The following is a 17997-nucleotide window of genomic DNA, read 5'->3' as shown; positions in this document are numbered from 1 at the left end:
ATGGTGACTCTCTTTGCTTTTTCCCTGTCCAGCTGCATCAAACAATGAAAACCACCAAATGCTGAGATCATGCAGTCAGTTCTATGCACGTGAACTGGTGGACATGAACGGAGTTAGCTAGGAGTAGTTGTACGAGTGAAAGTCCCAGACAGAGCTTTTCTAGGAAAAAGAGTACTCTGAGAATGGTGTAATTTTTTTTTTTCCTTGTTGGATTTTGCTGTTAATTTTGAGACTCTGTAAATTAAGGGAGTTAGTGTTGCAAGCACTGGTGTAGTTTGGGTGGGGATCTTATATAAATGGCTTTTAAATCTGTTTGCAAGCTGCAGCTCCTAATCCTCTTAAAAGGATTTTGACAAGAGAGGTAATGCTTATTAGTACCTGTCAGCTAGTGCACAGTCAAAAATAAGGAATGGGTGAAACCTTACTTGAAATATTTTAAAAGGTAGCTGTTGTAGTTAGATGTTGTTTGAAATGGTAAGAGGATGTCACTGTGATGGAGAGAGTTATTCTCATCTGTGGCTAACAAGGGTAAGTTGGAGGATAGAGATTTAATCCCTTCTAGACTTAATTTAATAAGAGAGAGGGAGATTCAGTGTGAGTAGGATCTGGGCTTCTTCCCTTACACTGTGGGTGTAACAATAAGAGGGTAAAGATACCTGTTTCTGAATTTGGTTTTTGCTTATTGCAAACTATCTGACTTCTGTTGTTTAGAAGCTCATCCTGTGTAAAATCAACTAGCAGCATTTAGTGAGCAATAGGTCTAAATGATCACTGGCAACTGTGTATCTTTCTGATATTCTTTCATACATAAATGATTTCTGCATCTGATCCTGCACGATCTCATAAGAACTTTCTCTGTTTCTTTCTATGTGTAATGGTAGGCATTTAGTCTACTATGAAAGTCTTTCTAATGCTGTTAGCTAGTGGTTTTCTTACCTACTGATTCATAATGTTTGATAATCACATTTAAAATGTATGTTATGGAGCTAGTTTAGTTTGAAAAATACGTAGTAATTTTCTGAACTCGATGAACTTCTGGTCCATGTACTACTTTGTTGGAGGGAGTTCTTTTTTTTCCCTTGAAATTATATTTTTTAAATGTGTTACTGCCATAGATTTTAAATATATAAAATACTTGGATTAAAACTCTTTACCCTTACCAGTGAAGATTTGAGATTCTTGTTTGCCTACTTAATTTGTCCAACATTAAGAGACAGGAACCTTATCAAAGAAAATGTACTTGTTAAAGTTGTCTTTCTTGCTTGCAAGAAAGAGAGACTATTGAAGTTAGTTTGTACCCAGTCATGCACAAAAGAGACCTGCCTGTATAGGAGTTACTATTGATGTATCTGAAGTCTGTCTTTTTAGCCAGATGGAGAAGTTCTGTTTTGAGCACTGACTCCACAGACCTCTTCTGTTTGGGCATTGTTTATTTGTGTCCCCATACAGACTTAAAGCTGTGCATCATTATAAGATCTTTAGGATAAAATACTGTATCATTATATATACTTTCCCCATAATTGCTACAGCAGGACTTTGGTGCTAAATGGGACTTCTGGATGCTGTCTGTGTTGAAATGATAGTAATCATGCTTATGTTGATAAAGGACAGTTGTTAGGATGTTTTGGAAGGGTTTCATCACACACCTGTGAAGCACATTTTAATCAGTTTGTATTATAGTGTGACAATTAATGTAAACATTTGTAAGTTTAGTGCATGCAGATGGGGATGTTTCTCTGATAAAGCTGTTGAGAATGTTGTCCTTTGTTTTCATGCAGACCTTTGGAACGTTCCAGTGAAGATGTAGATATTATATTTACACGACTGAAAGAAGTGAAAGCTTTTGAGAAATTTCATCCAAACCTCCTCCAGCAGATATGTCTCTGTGGATACTATGAAAATCTAGAAAAAGGAATCACATGTAAGAGAGCTTCATATGTTAATCTATTTTTTGTAGATGGAATTGGATCTGTGGCAGGGATTGTCTCTAGGAGATTGATGAAAGCACAATCAGTGGAACAGCCTTATAAATGTTTACAGTCATAGTTAAATGGGAAGGAAGGACTAAAGTACTGCTTGCTTTACAAACACAGTGTGTAACGAATCTATGGTAACAAAGCACACATTATTACATTCAGGACTTTGCCACTGTTTTGTTGAAAGATTAAAAGTAAGTTATGGCACTTAAGCCTTGTTCTTCCCCTGTAAATATATTATTGGTCTCTTTTGTAGGTTCTTTGTGATGTCAGGAGCAAAAGTGTATCATGTAGACATTTCACTTAATAGCCTGTGATTTGCAGTCACTCTGGATAACACAAGATAGATTTGCACAGCTGCATCCTTCTGTGGGGCACAACAGCTCTGTGCCTTCTACGGCAGCCATGTGCCAGATGAAGGTGGACAGCTGTGCTTGGTCTGCGAAACTGAGATGGTGTCCTATGATGGCAATGTGTGAGTTCCTAGAGCTATACCAGGGGAACAGCTGATTAAACAGTCTCAGACGTCCCTTAGGTAAATCTGGCATTAGGGTTTGCTTAGAGTAATGGGAATTCTGATGCTCTGCATTTGAAGAGTCTGAACATCAAAACTCCTGTGGTTACTTCTCAATCAGAACTCCTGCTGAAGTCAGTGGGAGCTGTGTCTGCATTGGAAGATTTTGAATTTCAAAGGGACATTGTGCAAACAGTATTTTTTGTTTGTTTTGGTTTTAACTAAGCAGTAAAAGAGAAGCAAACTGGGAAGAAGAGTGGAACAGCTCTGTATGCTTTCACTGTTTCTGTAGTGTATAGACCAGTTTACTAAAGGATGTGCTTTCCAGTGTCATTGGAAATACTACTGTAATAGTAACTAAGTAATCTGATACAACAAATTCTTTAGTGCCATCAGTGATTACAGTAGGACAGTAATATGAAGGAAAATGTTTGTTAATGTTGCTAAACTTAAAAGAGATAGCTCTTGTTTATAAGGTTCCATCTTTTCAGTATTCCGTCAGGGTGACATTGGGACGAACTGGTATGCTGTTCTGACAGGATCACTGGATGTGAAGGTTTCTGATACAAGCAACCACCAGGTAAAATAAGTTTTTCATTGAGACAATCAAGTCAGTAGTACAAAGAAAGAGTATAACTTACATTGAGGTAGATAACATGTATTGTACAGATATTTTGTCTTATCACAAGCATGTTTCTCTGAATCTCTGTTGTCCTTTCTCTATGAAGACAAATTATGCCATTGATTTCTTGAAAACTGAAATGTAATGCTCTGGAAAGGAGTCTGTGTTTTAATATAAAACAAGATTCCTCTGTTTTTTCTAATGGTGCCATATGAAGTTAAACTAAAGATCTAAGAATTGTTAATTCATTTCCTGGAAATATTTGTTGTTGTCCAAACCAACCCACCAACAGTACAGTTCAATAACAGCATACTGCAGTCCCTACTACAAGAATAGTTAAGTATTAGAGTAATAGCAGAGTATAGGAGCTGCTGCCATGTCGGACTGGAAGCCCGCAGGCAATGCCTATTCAGTGTTAAGAAATAGAACAAGTAAAATTCACTCTAAACTCCAAGTGATTTCTCAGTATCTTGTCACTTCTGGATTTTCAAAACTGGGAATTTAGAGTAAATACATGAAAAGGGTGAGATATTTCTCCTGGAGAGTCTCCCATTGAGGTTGTCCAATGTTATGCTGACAGCTCATGCTTTTCCTGCTGTGACCTGAGTTGTCTGGGAAGGTATCATGTCCCGTTCCTTACTTCCATGTTTGAGATTCAAAATTGTTCCATCATTTAGCTAAGGATGGGATTGTACCTCTGATGTGACATCTTTTGCCCATCTTGACTGAATGTAGCATGCATGGTGGTGTGGTGTATTCTTTGCTCAAAGTTTGGCTGATTGGAGAAGGTTCCTTCATCACAGCAGATTGGCAGAATTTATATTTTTCACTGTGTTGAGCTCTGCAGTGTGTGAGCACGGGGTCTTTCTACATCTGAGAGTAAAATGATAGATACAAAAGGAACTTCATATCATTATCTTTAGTGATATCTTCACTGCATTAATTAGAGACTGATGGAGAATGTAATTAGCATAATTTGAGCAATTCTCAGCATGGCCTGCCTGTCATTACTATTCGGAGCAGTACTGGGCTCTTAGGAGACCCTTTTTTTGTGCAGGTAGGTCTAAAGCAATCAGGAATATTTTCTAGTGTTTGCCAAAAGAGGGCACCACACTGTTATTAAGGACTAGTGCTCTTTACTGAATCAGAAAGAAGTATGTCTGCTAAAGTGGTCTGGATGTGTAAGTTAAATTAAGAATCTATTTGGAATTAAGTTAAGAATCTGTTTCATTAGATGGAGGATGGAGCACTTGAGCCTTCTAAGAAATGTAATGTAAATACTTTCTCCTGTTTGTTCTGTTTCCCTGTGTTTTCCTGCCAATAGGGCGCTATAGAGCTACATGTAGTTCTAGTTCTGGAAATTATATTCTGTGGTAATTTCTTAACCTCATGTTTCCCTCTCACAGGAACAATGAACTAAATTCTTACCACTGCCTAGTTGTCACAGGATACAGCCACATTGCTAAAAGGACAGCAGCTCATGCATTCTAGTGCTGGATATGTTTGATGATTTGGGAATCCTAAATAGTATTGGGACTCCTAAATAGTGTTTGAGTCCAGTATTTTCTCTGGTTTTGCTCCATCTTGGTGTTTATACCATATCCTCTCTTTGTCCTGCTTTTAGCTCCTGGGCGCTGCGTGCCAGTCTTGCTTGTACTACCTGTTTTAGGTTAGGGATTAACTGTCCTACCGCAGAGATAAAAAGTCCTCCAGGAGACTAGACAGTCCAAGGGGAGGACACAGGATATTGTAATCTGTTATTCTATTCCCTTTTCCTGTATCACCCTATGTAAGGAGCAGGTTGTCCAGTCGGTGCTCTCTCTCTCCTCTCTGCTCCGGGCATGTGACTGTTGCTATCACATTTTGCTGTCTGGGAGTGAGGCCTGGTTGGCAGGAATCTGTTTCTTGCTGGGGAGCTAAGGCCTGCTCTGGGCCTATCTTGAAGCGAGGGGCAGTGAAGCCTAGTCGGGGGGGGGAGGTTTGGCTGGCTGGGAGTATATTTTTGATGCATCATTGAGGCCTAGCAGAGGCCTGGTTGTGGCCTGATGGGGGCTTAGCCGGGGGGGGGCTACGCCAGGGTCGATTCTGAGTATGTCTATATATCCTTTTGCCTTTTTACCTGTTGTATTTGATTTAAGTTTGAAAATAGTATTTCTATTTAACCTCCAGTTCTGTGCAAGAGTGTTCATTTACTCCTCTGAGGTAAATTCATTCTGTCCTCAGTCCAGAGCTGTTTCAGCTCAAAGAAAGACACTTCCTTGTTGGCATAGTGCTGGCCATTCTTGAGCTTAATGTACTTGCTAGCACTCCCTGCCTGCTGTGCTCACTACAGGCTCAGATAGTGGAGGAAATAGTGGTTCCGTAGGTGGGCAGCCCTGACAGACTCAGTTGCCAGGATTGTTTGCCCAGCTAGGGATGGATAAGCAGTGCTTAAGGTGTAGGGATGCTTGCATCCTATCCTGGAGCACATTTTCCAGCAGCAACACCCAGGAGCCAAAGCTTCCATTGCAGAGCCACAGTAATTATTCATTGTTCTGTTGTTACTCTTATACTATAAATTACACTAATGCTAGTGAGAACGTTCCATCAGAGAAGAAGAGAGAGAGAAATTTACCTGGACTTAACAATTTTACAAGTTTGTAGTCTCATGTTAAAGTACAGAAGGACTATGCCATATTTTCCAGGAAGAGATGAGCTACATTCATATTTAGGTTCCTATTGGTTAAAAAGTCTTTGGTTAAAAAGTCTTTAGACCAGGCTAATAATCTTTTTACTACTTAAGATGAGAAGGAGGTTGTATTAGATCATAGAAACACAGAATGCACTGGGTTGGATGGGACCTTTAAAGGTCATCTAGTCCAACTCCCCTGCAGTAAGCAGGGGCATCCCCAACTAGATCAGGTTGCTCAGAGCCCCAGAGATGGGGCCTCCACCACCTTCCTTGGCAACCTCTTCCACTGTTCCACCACCTTCCTTGGCAACCTCTTCCACTGTTCCACCACCCTTTAGAGAATTTCTTCCTAATATCCTAGTAGAATTTCTTCCTAATATCTAGTCTAAATCTACCCTTCTGTAGTTTCAAACTTTTGCCCCTTGTCCTGTTGCTGCATGTCTTTGCACATGGCCTTGTTGAACCTCATGAAGTTCACCCAGGCCCACTTCTCCAGCTTGCCCAGGTCCCTCTGGATGACTTTCCATCCCCTTGGCGTATTGACTGCTCCACTCAGCTTGCTGTTATCCGCAAACTTGCTCATGGTGCACTCAATCCCACTCTCTGTATTATTGATGAAGGTATACTAAGCAGCAGTGGTCCTAGTACTGATCCCTGAGGAACGCCACTTGTTACCTGTCTCCATCTGGACATCCTGAGTTTTGTTGCAGCTTGAATTATCTTATGGTTATATGATGATGCCTACAGTGTTGATGTAAATCTGGAAAATCCGTGTGCTTGAGTAAATACGTATTTGTCCTATTCTTACTTAGGTGTTTGTCTACCTAGGGAACTTAAATTTCAGAATAAAAGCATTGTGTAGCAGCTATCACATGCTAACTCCTTATGTGTCCACCTTGGTGTTTGGTAGCTTTCTTTGACTAAAAGTGCAGTGAGTTATTGTTCATTTGGTCCTTCCTAAGAATGTCTCAAAATGGCCTTTGCTCCCAGAGAGGCATATATTTATGTGTCTTGCACTAGAAATTATATCTAAAGGCACTAATGGATGAAGACTTCAGTGTAGCTAGTGAAGTATTCATACACATTCTTGATGCATGTTAGCTTACACATTCAGACATTTGTGATTTCTCACAGGAAACATTAGTAATGCTGTATTAGGACAAAGTGATGCTATATTAGGACCAAGTTGAGAATTCATATAAACAAAAATATTAACATTACCTATTATTTCCTATTATGATAAGAGGAAGCATTCAATATATTTGTTTAAATGTTTTAATAAAGACAAATACTCATAGTTAGGATCTCAGATGAAGCCTTGGTTTCATATTGGTGTGAAAAAATCCTTTTTGAGTGCTTGCAAAACTGTTATCCTGTCACTAGAGGGCAGTGTTAGAATGCATAATGGGCTGAGTACAGGTGAGGTCTGGTATTAAAATGGCTAGTTTGAAAATCATATTCAACTATTTACTATAGACCTGTTTTAAAGAATTTGACTAGAGCAGATTTCTCTCTGACTGTTAGTTCTGTACCACTGAGGTGGTTAAATATGCTAGCTGCTGCTGATTGTGATGGTAATTTCATTTACCATTGAAAAAGAATAATGCAGTTTACAATACAGAGATCTGATAGGATTACCCATCCAGTACATCCTGAGTCGTGGTGGCTGATCTGCTTGCTGTGTAAATTATTTATGAATTATCTGGGTATTCAACAATGAAGAAGAGATTGAAGAGGATTTTTTTTCCTAAGGTAAAAATGTCATGCTCTGAATTGCAGAGGTAAGTGTAACAAGCTCAACTTGTTTGTAGCACCCTGATAAATGTTCTACTTAAAAGTCACACAAAGACTTAGCAAGTATCTTTCAAAATAAACAGCAAATGCAGCCTGTTTAGAATCTATCAGAAAGAGGTCTTTACCTTCAGTTATGATCAGATTCTGAATGGAATTTTTATTTGACACCATTACCCACCCAATGTTACAGCCATGGTATACAGTAATAAAAGTTCTTTTAGAGAGATTCTTGGTTTGTTGTTGTCTTAAAAATGCTGCTGACTGCCTTATGCATGTTTAAATTTTGAACTCTGTTTTTAAAATTCACAGATTTAGGTGTTTAAACAGCATGTGGACCTGGTGCTTAGGGACATGGTTTGGTGTTGACCTTGTAGTGCTGGGTTGAGGGTTGGACTAGATGACCTTGAAGGTCTCTTCCAACTAAGTATATTCTGAGATTCTGTGAGATTCTGAAGGATGACTGTAGGTAATGTCTCAGAATAAAGCTGGGAATGAATGTTTTGTGATGAAAAGCATCAGCGTGACATCTGTGTCAGATTTGCAACATTGTGTTTTACTAAATAAGATTCAGAGATTTTTACCCCAGGTGATTAAGATTTATATTACTATCTGATAAAATGGAAAGGAGTGGAAAAAAAAGACAAAGAACAAATAACATTTCCATCTGCAGTTTTGCTGTAGTCTGCCAGCAGAATTGTAGTGCAAACAGGGGTGGGGGTGGGCTATTGTAGTTTATTTTGCCTGTGTTTTGGTGACTTTTTTTTAAGCTCATCAGTTTCTGAAACCAGACCACAGTGAACACAGGACATTGACAGCAATTAGCCTGTTTTAGAAAAGCTTTAAAGAAGGAGCTGTGGGTGCTTGGGTACTACAGCAGTGTCAGTTGCAGGAAAATTCAGAGGGCTGGGCATCAAAAGCCAAATAAGTTAGTGGGGCTTCAGAGAAGAATGACTGTGAAGTCAGAGGTTCAGATATCCACATAACAAAGGGAAGAAATTTCTGTCTGTTTGAAACTGAGGTCAAAGAAGTTATTTTATAAGGTGAAGTGGAAATAAGGACAGTCGTTGCAATACTGCTTTCTGCATGTAAATTGCATTATGTATGCATGTCAATAGCCATTACGAATTTTGGATATAATTTATCTGAAGTCACAACGTAGGTTAGTACATAGTCTGTGGTGTACTGTAAGCATGCCCAAGCCAGCTTTATTTTTTTTTTAATTTGAACATGAGAAGTGCTCTACTTACTGTAACACAGGTTGGACTGGACTGGGAAGCAGAGTCCCATGCTGAGCTCTGTGGTGTCATGGATGGACTAATTTTGGATTTGAACTTAGCCTGTTGAAAGTTAATATAGAAAAAATATTTCAAACCTTTCTGCCAGGTAGCTGAGCAGAAAGTCTGTGGTGGGTTGAAATTAGCCCCCAACTAGTTTGGAGAATTACCCCCCAAAATAAAATTGCCAACTAGCTCAGTTTGGGATGGAAGCAAACGAAGCTATGTTTACAAGCAAACATTGATCTAGAAATATGAAATGCAATGAATATGTACAAAATATCCAATATATGTACAATATACACATTATATATTTACAATTTGTAAACAACTCAGAAACTCCTCACACCCCCCTGGATGGCTCCAGGGGGACCATTCACCTCCTCCCCCCACTCCCTTCCTTCTCCTCATTACCTCACATAGTAGTCAAAACAGAGATACCTTGGCAAAGCAGAAGGGGAGTGAGAGAGAGAGAGAGAGAGAGTAAAGTTGCAAGCGGAAGTGACAGGAGAAGAAAAGAGAGCTATTTATGCCTCTGCTCTATATTCCCATTAGCAATCCAATGAATTATATAGACCTTATAATTATTTTTCCTTTTGCTTCCAATGGCAATTTATTTTACTTTCAGTCTGCAGTCAGGGACTAGGCTAAAGTTCCCCCTTCGAGCTGTAAAAAAGTCCAAGACATTCCAGATAGCTTTTAGAAGATATAAAATAATGGAATATTTTATTACAGTACAGTTAATTTGGTCTGTAAATATTTTAACTAGGAACTAGAAAAAATGTTGGTTACAATCTTTCTAGAAGCATAATGTCCCTTTAAGCAAATCATAGAATCAGAATTGTTAGGGTTGGAAGGGCCCTCAAGGATCATCTAGTTCCATGCCCTCTGCCATGGGCAGGGACACCCCGCACTACATCCGGTTACCCAGAGCCACATCCAGCCTGGCCTTAAAAACCTTCAGGGATGGGGCTTCTACCACCTCCCTGGGCAACCTGTTCCAGTGTGTCACTGCCCTCATGGTGAAGAATTTCTTCCTAACATCCAGTTTGAATCTACCCATTTCTGGGTTTGTTCCATTCCCCATAGTCCTATCATTACCTGACACTCTAAATCACCTTGTCTTGTGTAAAGAGGATGGCCTAGCATATGTTAGAAAACTACAGTTCTAGTGTGGGAAGACATTTCTATGTTGCTGGTAAAAGTAGTTTGACAAGGATTTCCTTTCTGATAGGCCAAAACATAACTCCAGTGGAGGTAATGGGACAGGGAAATCACTTCATAGAACAGATAGTTTACTTTCATGTGTATCCTTCAGTTTCTCTGTTGTAAAAGGAAATTTCTGCTGAAGACAAACCGAACTGTGTCCAAGTAGTAATAAGAAAACTTTTCAAAATGCTGGCCTTTGCAGATCTCCAATTAAGCATGGAGATGGTATGGTGTCCTGGAGGGGCGCAGGTGCAAGGTGAGATAAAGGTACAAGATGTGGGAAAATGATGGCATTAAACCCAAACTCCCTTATAAACTTAAAATACTAGCTAAACTTTCAAAGAAAAGTGACCAATTTCTTTCAATCAACCATTCAAAAATTCCCCCCTCCCCCATTTTCTTAATTTCTCTTTCAAACAGTGTGATTGTGTTTGCACACAGTACAAACATTCTGATTGCCAGGCTGGAAAATAGAAAGTGTCACAAGTCAGGGAGAAGCAAACAGGGATGTGTCTTGTGATGGCAGGGTAGTGAGGAAGGAATAAGGCAGAGCCTTGTTTCTAATTCTCATCCATTCTCTAGAATGGTGTTACAAATTCAGTAATGTTTTAGGCTGATGCAGGGGGAGGTTTAACAACTCTTTTCACTGCATGTGTCTCACCTGCCAGTGAGAGTCAGTGAAACTGAGTACACAAACAGCCTCTGATTTAAACACTTAACATTTTGTGATGTGTTCAGTGGACAGATAGCAATGGAAACAGTCTCATCTTTTTAGGTCTTTAATGCTGCCTTTCAAATAGCTGTGTGAATTTTATCTGGTTACCAGCAGCTAGAACCCCCTGGTGCTTTTAGGATTGCAAAGGGGAGCAGCAAACTGAGTTTTGAGCTGCTAGCAATCCTCCTGAAGACTACACTGAACAGCAGGAGATTCTCAAGTGTAAGGTTAGCAGGCGTAATGGGAAATGCACACCTGATTCCCTAAAAGATGGGAGATGTATAAGCAAGGGGCAGAGAGAAAATGGGGCTCTGAAGTCTTGAAGAAGACAGATGGGCTTGTGCCCTAGCTGACTGCAAGACTGCATCTCTGTGGAGAGCAGTGATACCTGGGGAAAAAACCTGAAAGGACTTTTCTCTTGATTGAAGCCCGGACTTTAATGAATGTACATAGTACTATTCCAGCTCTTGACTTAGCACCCTACAATGTTAGAAAGTGGATCCTTAACCAACACCTTTCCTTTTCTGTTCTGTCTTTAAAAACATGTTCTTTAGGGTTGTAAAGAATCAAAAAAGGTGAGGCATTTCAAAGGAGATTATTTTTTCAGAAGGTGGGAATTGAGTGAGAAAGAAGCTGGAAAATGCAAATATTGTTTCTCATCTATATAATGGAAGAATTTCTTTTTCTGCCAGGCTATTTGATTTTTCTGCCCTAAACAGAGATCTTTTATCTGAACTTTTCTAAATAAAGTTGAGAATAATGTATTGGAGACCTACAGACAAATTTTATGTAAACAGGCTTTTTTTTTGGGGGGGGGGGCTCCTTTGAGTGCCTATGTGAGTATGGTAGCATGCACATACTGTTTCAGTTCTGAAAGCAGGAGTGTTAAGGCAGAACTTCAGTGTATAGCCTGTATTATAGGCTCTTTGTAGAGACTTCCATTTAGATGTCTAGGTGCTCCTTCCCATATATTCTTTTCTTTTAAAGAGTGCCTGTACATATTTGCTTTCCTTGAAAATAGATTTTTGACAGTTGGTAAAGTCTCCCTAGATCTTTCCTAAGATATAATTGATTTTGTTTTCCTGAACACATAATTTTATATGGTAATATCTGTGCAAAAGCAATTTGCTATGGTTGAGGGAACTGAACTATTACGGGCATTTGTCTTTGTAATGCAATTATAAAGCTACTAACGTGATCTTAATAACGTTTGCCTATTAGCACTTATTAGATGCATGAAAGGAAAACAATGCAATTTTAAACACAGAAAATGGTGCTAAAATGTGTTCGTGAATCTCTCCAGGATTATCAGACCCAACAAAGCAGTGGAGGGGATGACAAAATTTTCTGCTTTTATTTTTGTAGACATTTCATGAATCCTACATTTTAGAATTAAACTAGATTTCTAATGTTGTAGCAAATAAAATTAGCATGTGTTTTTATATGTTTATTTGTATTTGTGTGCATGTGTGATTTTATTTTAAAAAGTGTAGTTTGAATTAGTTTAAATGTTTTATGCTGTTGCTGGGTTATTTTAATGGCCCAAACAACACTTAAGGCTCAGCTTAGAAAGGGACATGTAAGTTTTCAGCTTCAAGCCTGTGCTCAGAAGTTGGGCAAGTTATAAGCCTAAAATAGGATGTACATCTAAAGATCTTGCTTCAACAAGTTATTTAGAGTACTCTTTGTCTACAGTAGCTCATAATTTATATTTGAACTACTAAGAGCAGTTCCTGGCCAAGGGATTTAGCCATCTTTCTATCACATGAATGGCATGTTCTCACATAGACTGTTTAGAGGTGGACTTTACTGTATGTTTGGGACTATCCTGAGTATGCTGTTCCAAGTTGGTTTGGTCCTTTAATAGTTTTCTGGAAATCTCTGACTTACATAAAAAGAATTTTATTTTTTTTTAGTCTGCTACTTAATTGGCAGGCATCTGTCGACAAATAAGAGATGGACAAATATTTTCAACAGAAGGGCCAAGAGATGATGAAACCATATGACTGCATTGTGCACAACCCTTGTACAGCAGAGAAATGCATAACAAATACAGGAGGATATTGTCATTGAAAGTTATGCTTAATGAGAAAATGTTAACAGTCCAATTCTTTTTCTGATGAAGGTAGCCTATATAGGGCAGACATTTATATTCCAAGATTGCATTTTTGATGATAGTTATCTTCTGATAACCTCTGACATTCTGAAGGATTTCATCATTACAACACCTTTTAGAGATAGGTGAGCAAAGAATCATCTCCAAGGTGGAGGTGATTATTGTGTTCTCCAAATTGAAGACTGAATGTCTAATGCAACCGGTGGTCATAGGAAACACAAGTCTGACTTGCTTCCACATTGAGGCTTCCTGTGTTGGTAATCAACATACTGAATTTTGTTGACACTTTTAATTAATTTTAATTTAAAGCAAATTGCTGAGGCATCTTAAGGCGAATCTTATGAGCAAATATGACACGAAGACGCCTAAAATGTCTAGAATATTTAACACGTGTCATTTTTGTTTTTAATTCAAAGGATGCTGTGACAATATGCACTCTGGGAATAGGAACTGCTTTTGGAGAGTCCATTCTGGATAACACTCCTCGCCATGCAACCATCGTCACCAGAGAATATAGCGAGCTCCTTCGAATTGAGCAGAAGGACTTCAAAGCACTTTGGGAGGTAAATTCAGATTTATTTGCAGTTGATGCAGGAAAAAGTGATTTAACCTGTTAAGTGTTTGTAGTGAAATATCAGCTCACCTATACTGTAAGCAAAGTAGTAATTATTTTAAGTTATTTTGGGCAAAAAGAAAGTAATTTTACTTCTTTGTAGTGCTTCATATACTGTATGACTCCTGCATTTCTTTCACATGGACTCTTCTAATGAGATAACTTGGGTGAAATTTCAGGTGGGATTTATTTGTATACTACAGGTGTTGCTTTCTTAGTCTTAAATCTGCTATTATTGCCAACATTGATGAGGAGAGTCTATCCTTAGTATACTCTTGATATTTTAAATTATTCTTCTTTACTCCCATCTCATCACCACCTTTGAGGGATTTAGAATTTGCAGATGGGTCAAGACCACTTAAAAATTCAGTTACCAATTACATGTGAATTACCTAAAAACTTTTCTTTGTGGAGAATGTACTACTGAGGTTCTTCATTCTGTAACCTCTGTGCACTTTGAATAGAATAGAATTAACCAGGTTGGAAAAGACCTTTGAGATCATTGAGTCCAACCTATCACCCAACACCATCTAATCAACTAAACCATGGCACCAAGTGCCCCATTCAGTCTCTTTCCAAACACCTCCAGTGATGGTGACTCCACCACCTCCCTGGGCAGCCCATTCCAATGGCTAACAACTCTCTCAGGGAAGAACTTCTTCCTAACATCCAGCCTAAACCTCCCCTGGCAGAGCTTGACACTGTGTCCTCTTGTTCTGGTGCTGGTTGCCTGGGAGAAGAGACCAACCCCCACCTGGCTACAACCTCCCTTCAGGTAGTTGTAGACAGCAATAAGGTCTCCCTTGAGCCTCTTCTCCAGGCTAAGCAACCCCAGCTCCCTCAGCCTCTCACAGTATCACAGTATCGCTAAGGTTGGAAGAGACCTCGAGAATCATCGAGTCCAACCTGTCACCACAGACCTCATGACTAGACCATGGCACCAAGTGCCACGTCCAGTCTCCTCTTGAACACCTCGAGGGATGGTGACTCCAGCACCTCCCCAGGCAGCCCATTCCAATGACCAATGACTCTCTTGGTGAAAAACTTTCTCCTCACCTCGAGCCTAAACTTCCCGTGGCACAGCTTGATACTGTCTCCCCTTGTTCTGGTGCTGGTTGCCTGGGAGAAGAGACCAACTCCTTCCTGGCTACAACCACCTTTCAGGTAGTTGTAGAGGGGAATGAGGTCACCCCGAGCCTCCTCTTCTCCAGGCTAAACAATCCCAGCTCCCTCAGCTTCTCCTCATAGGGCTTGTGCTCCAAACCCCTCCCCAGCCTTGTTGCCCTTCTCTGGACACGTTCCAGCAAGTCAACATCTTTTCTGAACTGAGGGGCCCAGAACTGGACACAATACTCAAGGTGTGGCCTAACCAGTGCTGAGTACGGGGGCAGAATGACCTCCCTGCTCCTGCTGGCCAGGTATCCATGCTGAAAACACTTCATTAACACGTTACTGTGCTAAGTTACTGAACTTCAATCAGTTTGTATTTTTGTAAGCATTACACTTGATTTGAAAAGTGTTCCAGTGATACAGTTTTTGATCAAATTGATAATCTGGAAATATAAAATATGAATATGATTTATTAAATATCAATAATTATTTTTCTGAGCCAATTTGATTCAGGTTAGTTTGCCCGGTCGATGATAGGTTAATTACACACAATAGGATGATAATAAACGTTAGAATAACAGTCTAGAAAAATCAGAACTTGTAATACAGAGATACAAACTGGAAACTTCTTATACGCATGAAACAAACAGCAACGCTGCCCCGGGTGGCAAGACGGACCACCTCGGGTTCACAAGGGAGCTAACCAACAGGTAAACAAGCTATAAACCTTAGTAATAACCAGGTAAATTAGTGTAAGTTGCTCACGAACCACCAAGCTGTTGACTAGCAAAACCTTTGCTGAATGAAGCAATGCTCTGAGTTTGTATTTGTATTCCAAAGGGCAGGAATAATCCCGAAGGTAGTATCCAAAATTCGAGGAAGTGAGAGAGAGGTCACCCTGCTGTGGGGGCAATACGTCACTCAAACACTATGCTGCCAGGACAAAAGAAGCTAATTGGCCTGAAAGCAGGAGCACGGAGTAGGTGCTTTTTGCTGCCTTGAATCCTGTTAACGAGCGGGGGGGGAGAAGATGAGATTGAGAGGGAGAGATAAAGAACTGTGGGCTCTGAAATCTTCCCCTATAAATTCCCTTTTTGAAAACTGAACAGCCCAATGGCACATTAGCTATTCAAATCCCACCAATCACTTATAAATGGTGTATGGCGAGTAAAACTGAACATGCCTTCTCTCATAGCCTCTGACACGTGCAGTTGCCTCTCTGAAACGTGAGGCTCGGGGTCCAGCTTCCACCCCCTCCAGGCAGCCTCAAAGGCGCCTACCTATTGGCTCCTCGACCTCAAACCTGGACCCTGCAACCGGGAAGGAGGAGAAAGGGCAGTGGCTGAACAGGTTTAGCTGGCTTGTTAATGCCTCTTCCAGGACATCTGGGAATTGGAAGACATGCTGCGGAGCTGGCCCATACTGTTGCCAGTTTGTACTGCCAGCTTGTTTTAAATGGTGACTGTAAAAAATTTAGATGTTGTGTAGAGCTGTCAGGTGGTGTGACAGTGTCTGAAAGCTGCAGATCTAGGGACACTATTACAGAAATAGATGCTGGTTGTGGCATTTCAGTTCAGATTCTCTCCTAAGTGCAGACAGATGGGGGGTTTTTGGCTCTTTTCCTGATAAAGAGCAGTATTATATTCCAAATAATTGTCCTAAAGCAGTACCTGAAGAAGGAGTATCACAAAGAAAATCACATCCACATCTAGCTACACTGACTGAGGGAACAGCATTAATATCACCTATCTGCAAATATGTTGCCTTAAGCACAGCTAATGATGCAGCATGAGCAAGCACGAAAGACCAATGTGTGAGTGAAGCATGCTTGCTGCTGAATATCCTGACAATACCAAATTTCATTCTTTGAACTGCCTACCCATAATTTGTACTGTTTTTTGGGGCGATGTCTACTGCTAAACTAAATTGCTTATACAGTCTCATAGCAAATTTGAGTAAGTTCAACATACATTCATCTTTCTTGAATTGAGAGGCCCAGAACTGGACAGAGTACACAAGGTGTGACCTAGCCAGTGCTGAGTACAGGGGCAGAAGGACTTCCCTGCTCCTGCTGGCCACACTATTCCTGATACAGGCTAGGATGTCATTGCCCCCCTTCACCACCTGGGCATACTGCTGGCTCATTTTCTGCCTACTGTCAGCCAGTACCCCCAGGTCCCTTTCTGCTTGGCCACTCTCCAGCCACTCTGTCCCCAGCCTGTAGCGCTTTAGCCATCTATCACATGAATGGCATTTGCTCACGTTTGGGACTATCCTGAATACTCTGTGCCAAGTGGGTTTGGACCTTATATAGTTTTCTTGAAATCTCTGATGTATGTAAAAAGAATTTTACTTTTTTTTAGCCTGCTGCAGGTGTCAGTTACAGAGCACATTTTAGCTTTGTGGTGCTTCTTTGCCTGTTGCACAGTTTTACAGTGAACTTTTCATGTCTTTTCGTGTGCTTTCTCTCAAGGAGGCCGTCTCTGTGATCTTAGTGGAAAAATTATGCCATGAAATACAACTTTGCTGATTAGTCTGAGGCACAATTAAATTGTTCATTTTTTTTTCAAGGCAGTATTTGTTTCCTTGCAATCTACTATCCCACAGCTACGTAAACTGCAGCTATGGTGTGATAAGAATGTTCAAAACAGAAAATTATTTAAGAAATTTTGCCCCAAATATGTTACCAATAGCAGCAGTGGCTTATTATTATTGTTGATGTTAATAGCAGTAACAACAATAAGAAAGTATATACTTTTCTTCTTGAAACCTTTTTGTTTTATTGTGGATGCTGTTTTTTTCTGTCTGCTTTATTCTAATATTTATTACCAGTTTAAATGGTTTAGTCTTTTCTCTAATGACTGCATCTGTTGAAGTAGCATCCTGTTTGGAAACATCTGTTGAACTTGTTAGCTCACTCATCCTTGGGGACTCATTTTCTCAATGGCTGCTATAGCAGATTTGAGATGAGGAAATCTCTGGTTAGGCTCTCACAGAGCTGAACAATGTTCTCTGCTGAAGAAGCTCTAGGAGGTTATGGGAATCATTGGTGATTTGCCTTTGTGCACCAGTTGTCCCTGGCCTTCATCTCCAAGGAGCACTAACAAATGTGAAAGAAGTTACTAGTCACTGTTAATAATGCTGTAGACTTCCAAGGTGCTCTGTGAATCTGTAGGAAGAGATACACTTTGTGTTGCTAAGACCTTGCTTTCCCTCTTTAGCACTGAGTGTGGTGCTAGCTACCTCACCCAAAAAACTGTTTCAAAAGACAAAGGAAAATGCATCAAAAAAAACATGAAAGCAGAGGGCTACACATGAGGAGCTCTGGTCATGCACATCCTGTTGGGTCACTAGGTGCTCCACCCTTCATAGCTGAATGCTTT

At 40.0% G+C, this 17997-nt stretch overlaps 1 protein-coding gene across 4 annotated transcripts in view; it reads left to right on the top strand.

Annotated features, from left to right (window-relative positions):
• RAPGEF4 (Rap guanine nucleotide exchange factor 4) overlaps positions 1-17997 on the top strand; it is a 146508-nt gene that overhangs the window by 6543 nt on the left and 121968 nt on the right. For all 4 annotated transcript variants that reach the window (XM_068138574.1, XM_068138573.1, XM_068138571.1 and 1 more), the window contains exons 2-4: positions 1779-1921; positions 2982-3070; positions 13308-13454. In XM_068138574.1, the coding sequence (XP_067994675.1) occupies positions 1779-1921; positions 2982-3070; positions 13308-13454 (379 nt within the window). The remainder of the gene's footprint in view (positions 1-1778; positions 1922-2981; positions 3071-13307; positions 13455-17997) is intronic.

Source organism: Melanerpes formicivorus, unplaced genomic scaffold, assembly GCF_026170545.1.
Source record: "Melanerpes formicivorus ecotype bairdi unplaced genomic scaffold, bMelFor1.0.p_v2 SCAF_5, whole genome shotgun sequence".
Taxonomy (NCBI): domain Eukaryota; kingdom Metazoa; phylum Chordata; class Aves; order Piciformes; family Picidae; genus Melanerpes; species Melanerpes formicivorus.
This window is presented reverse-complemented; position numbering and strand designations above follow the sequence as displayed.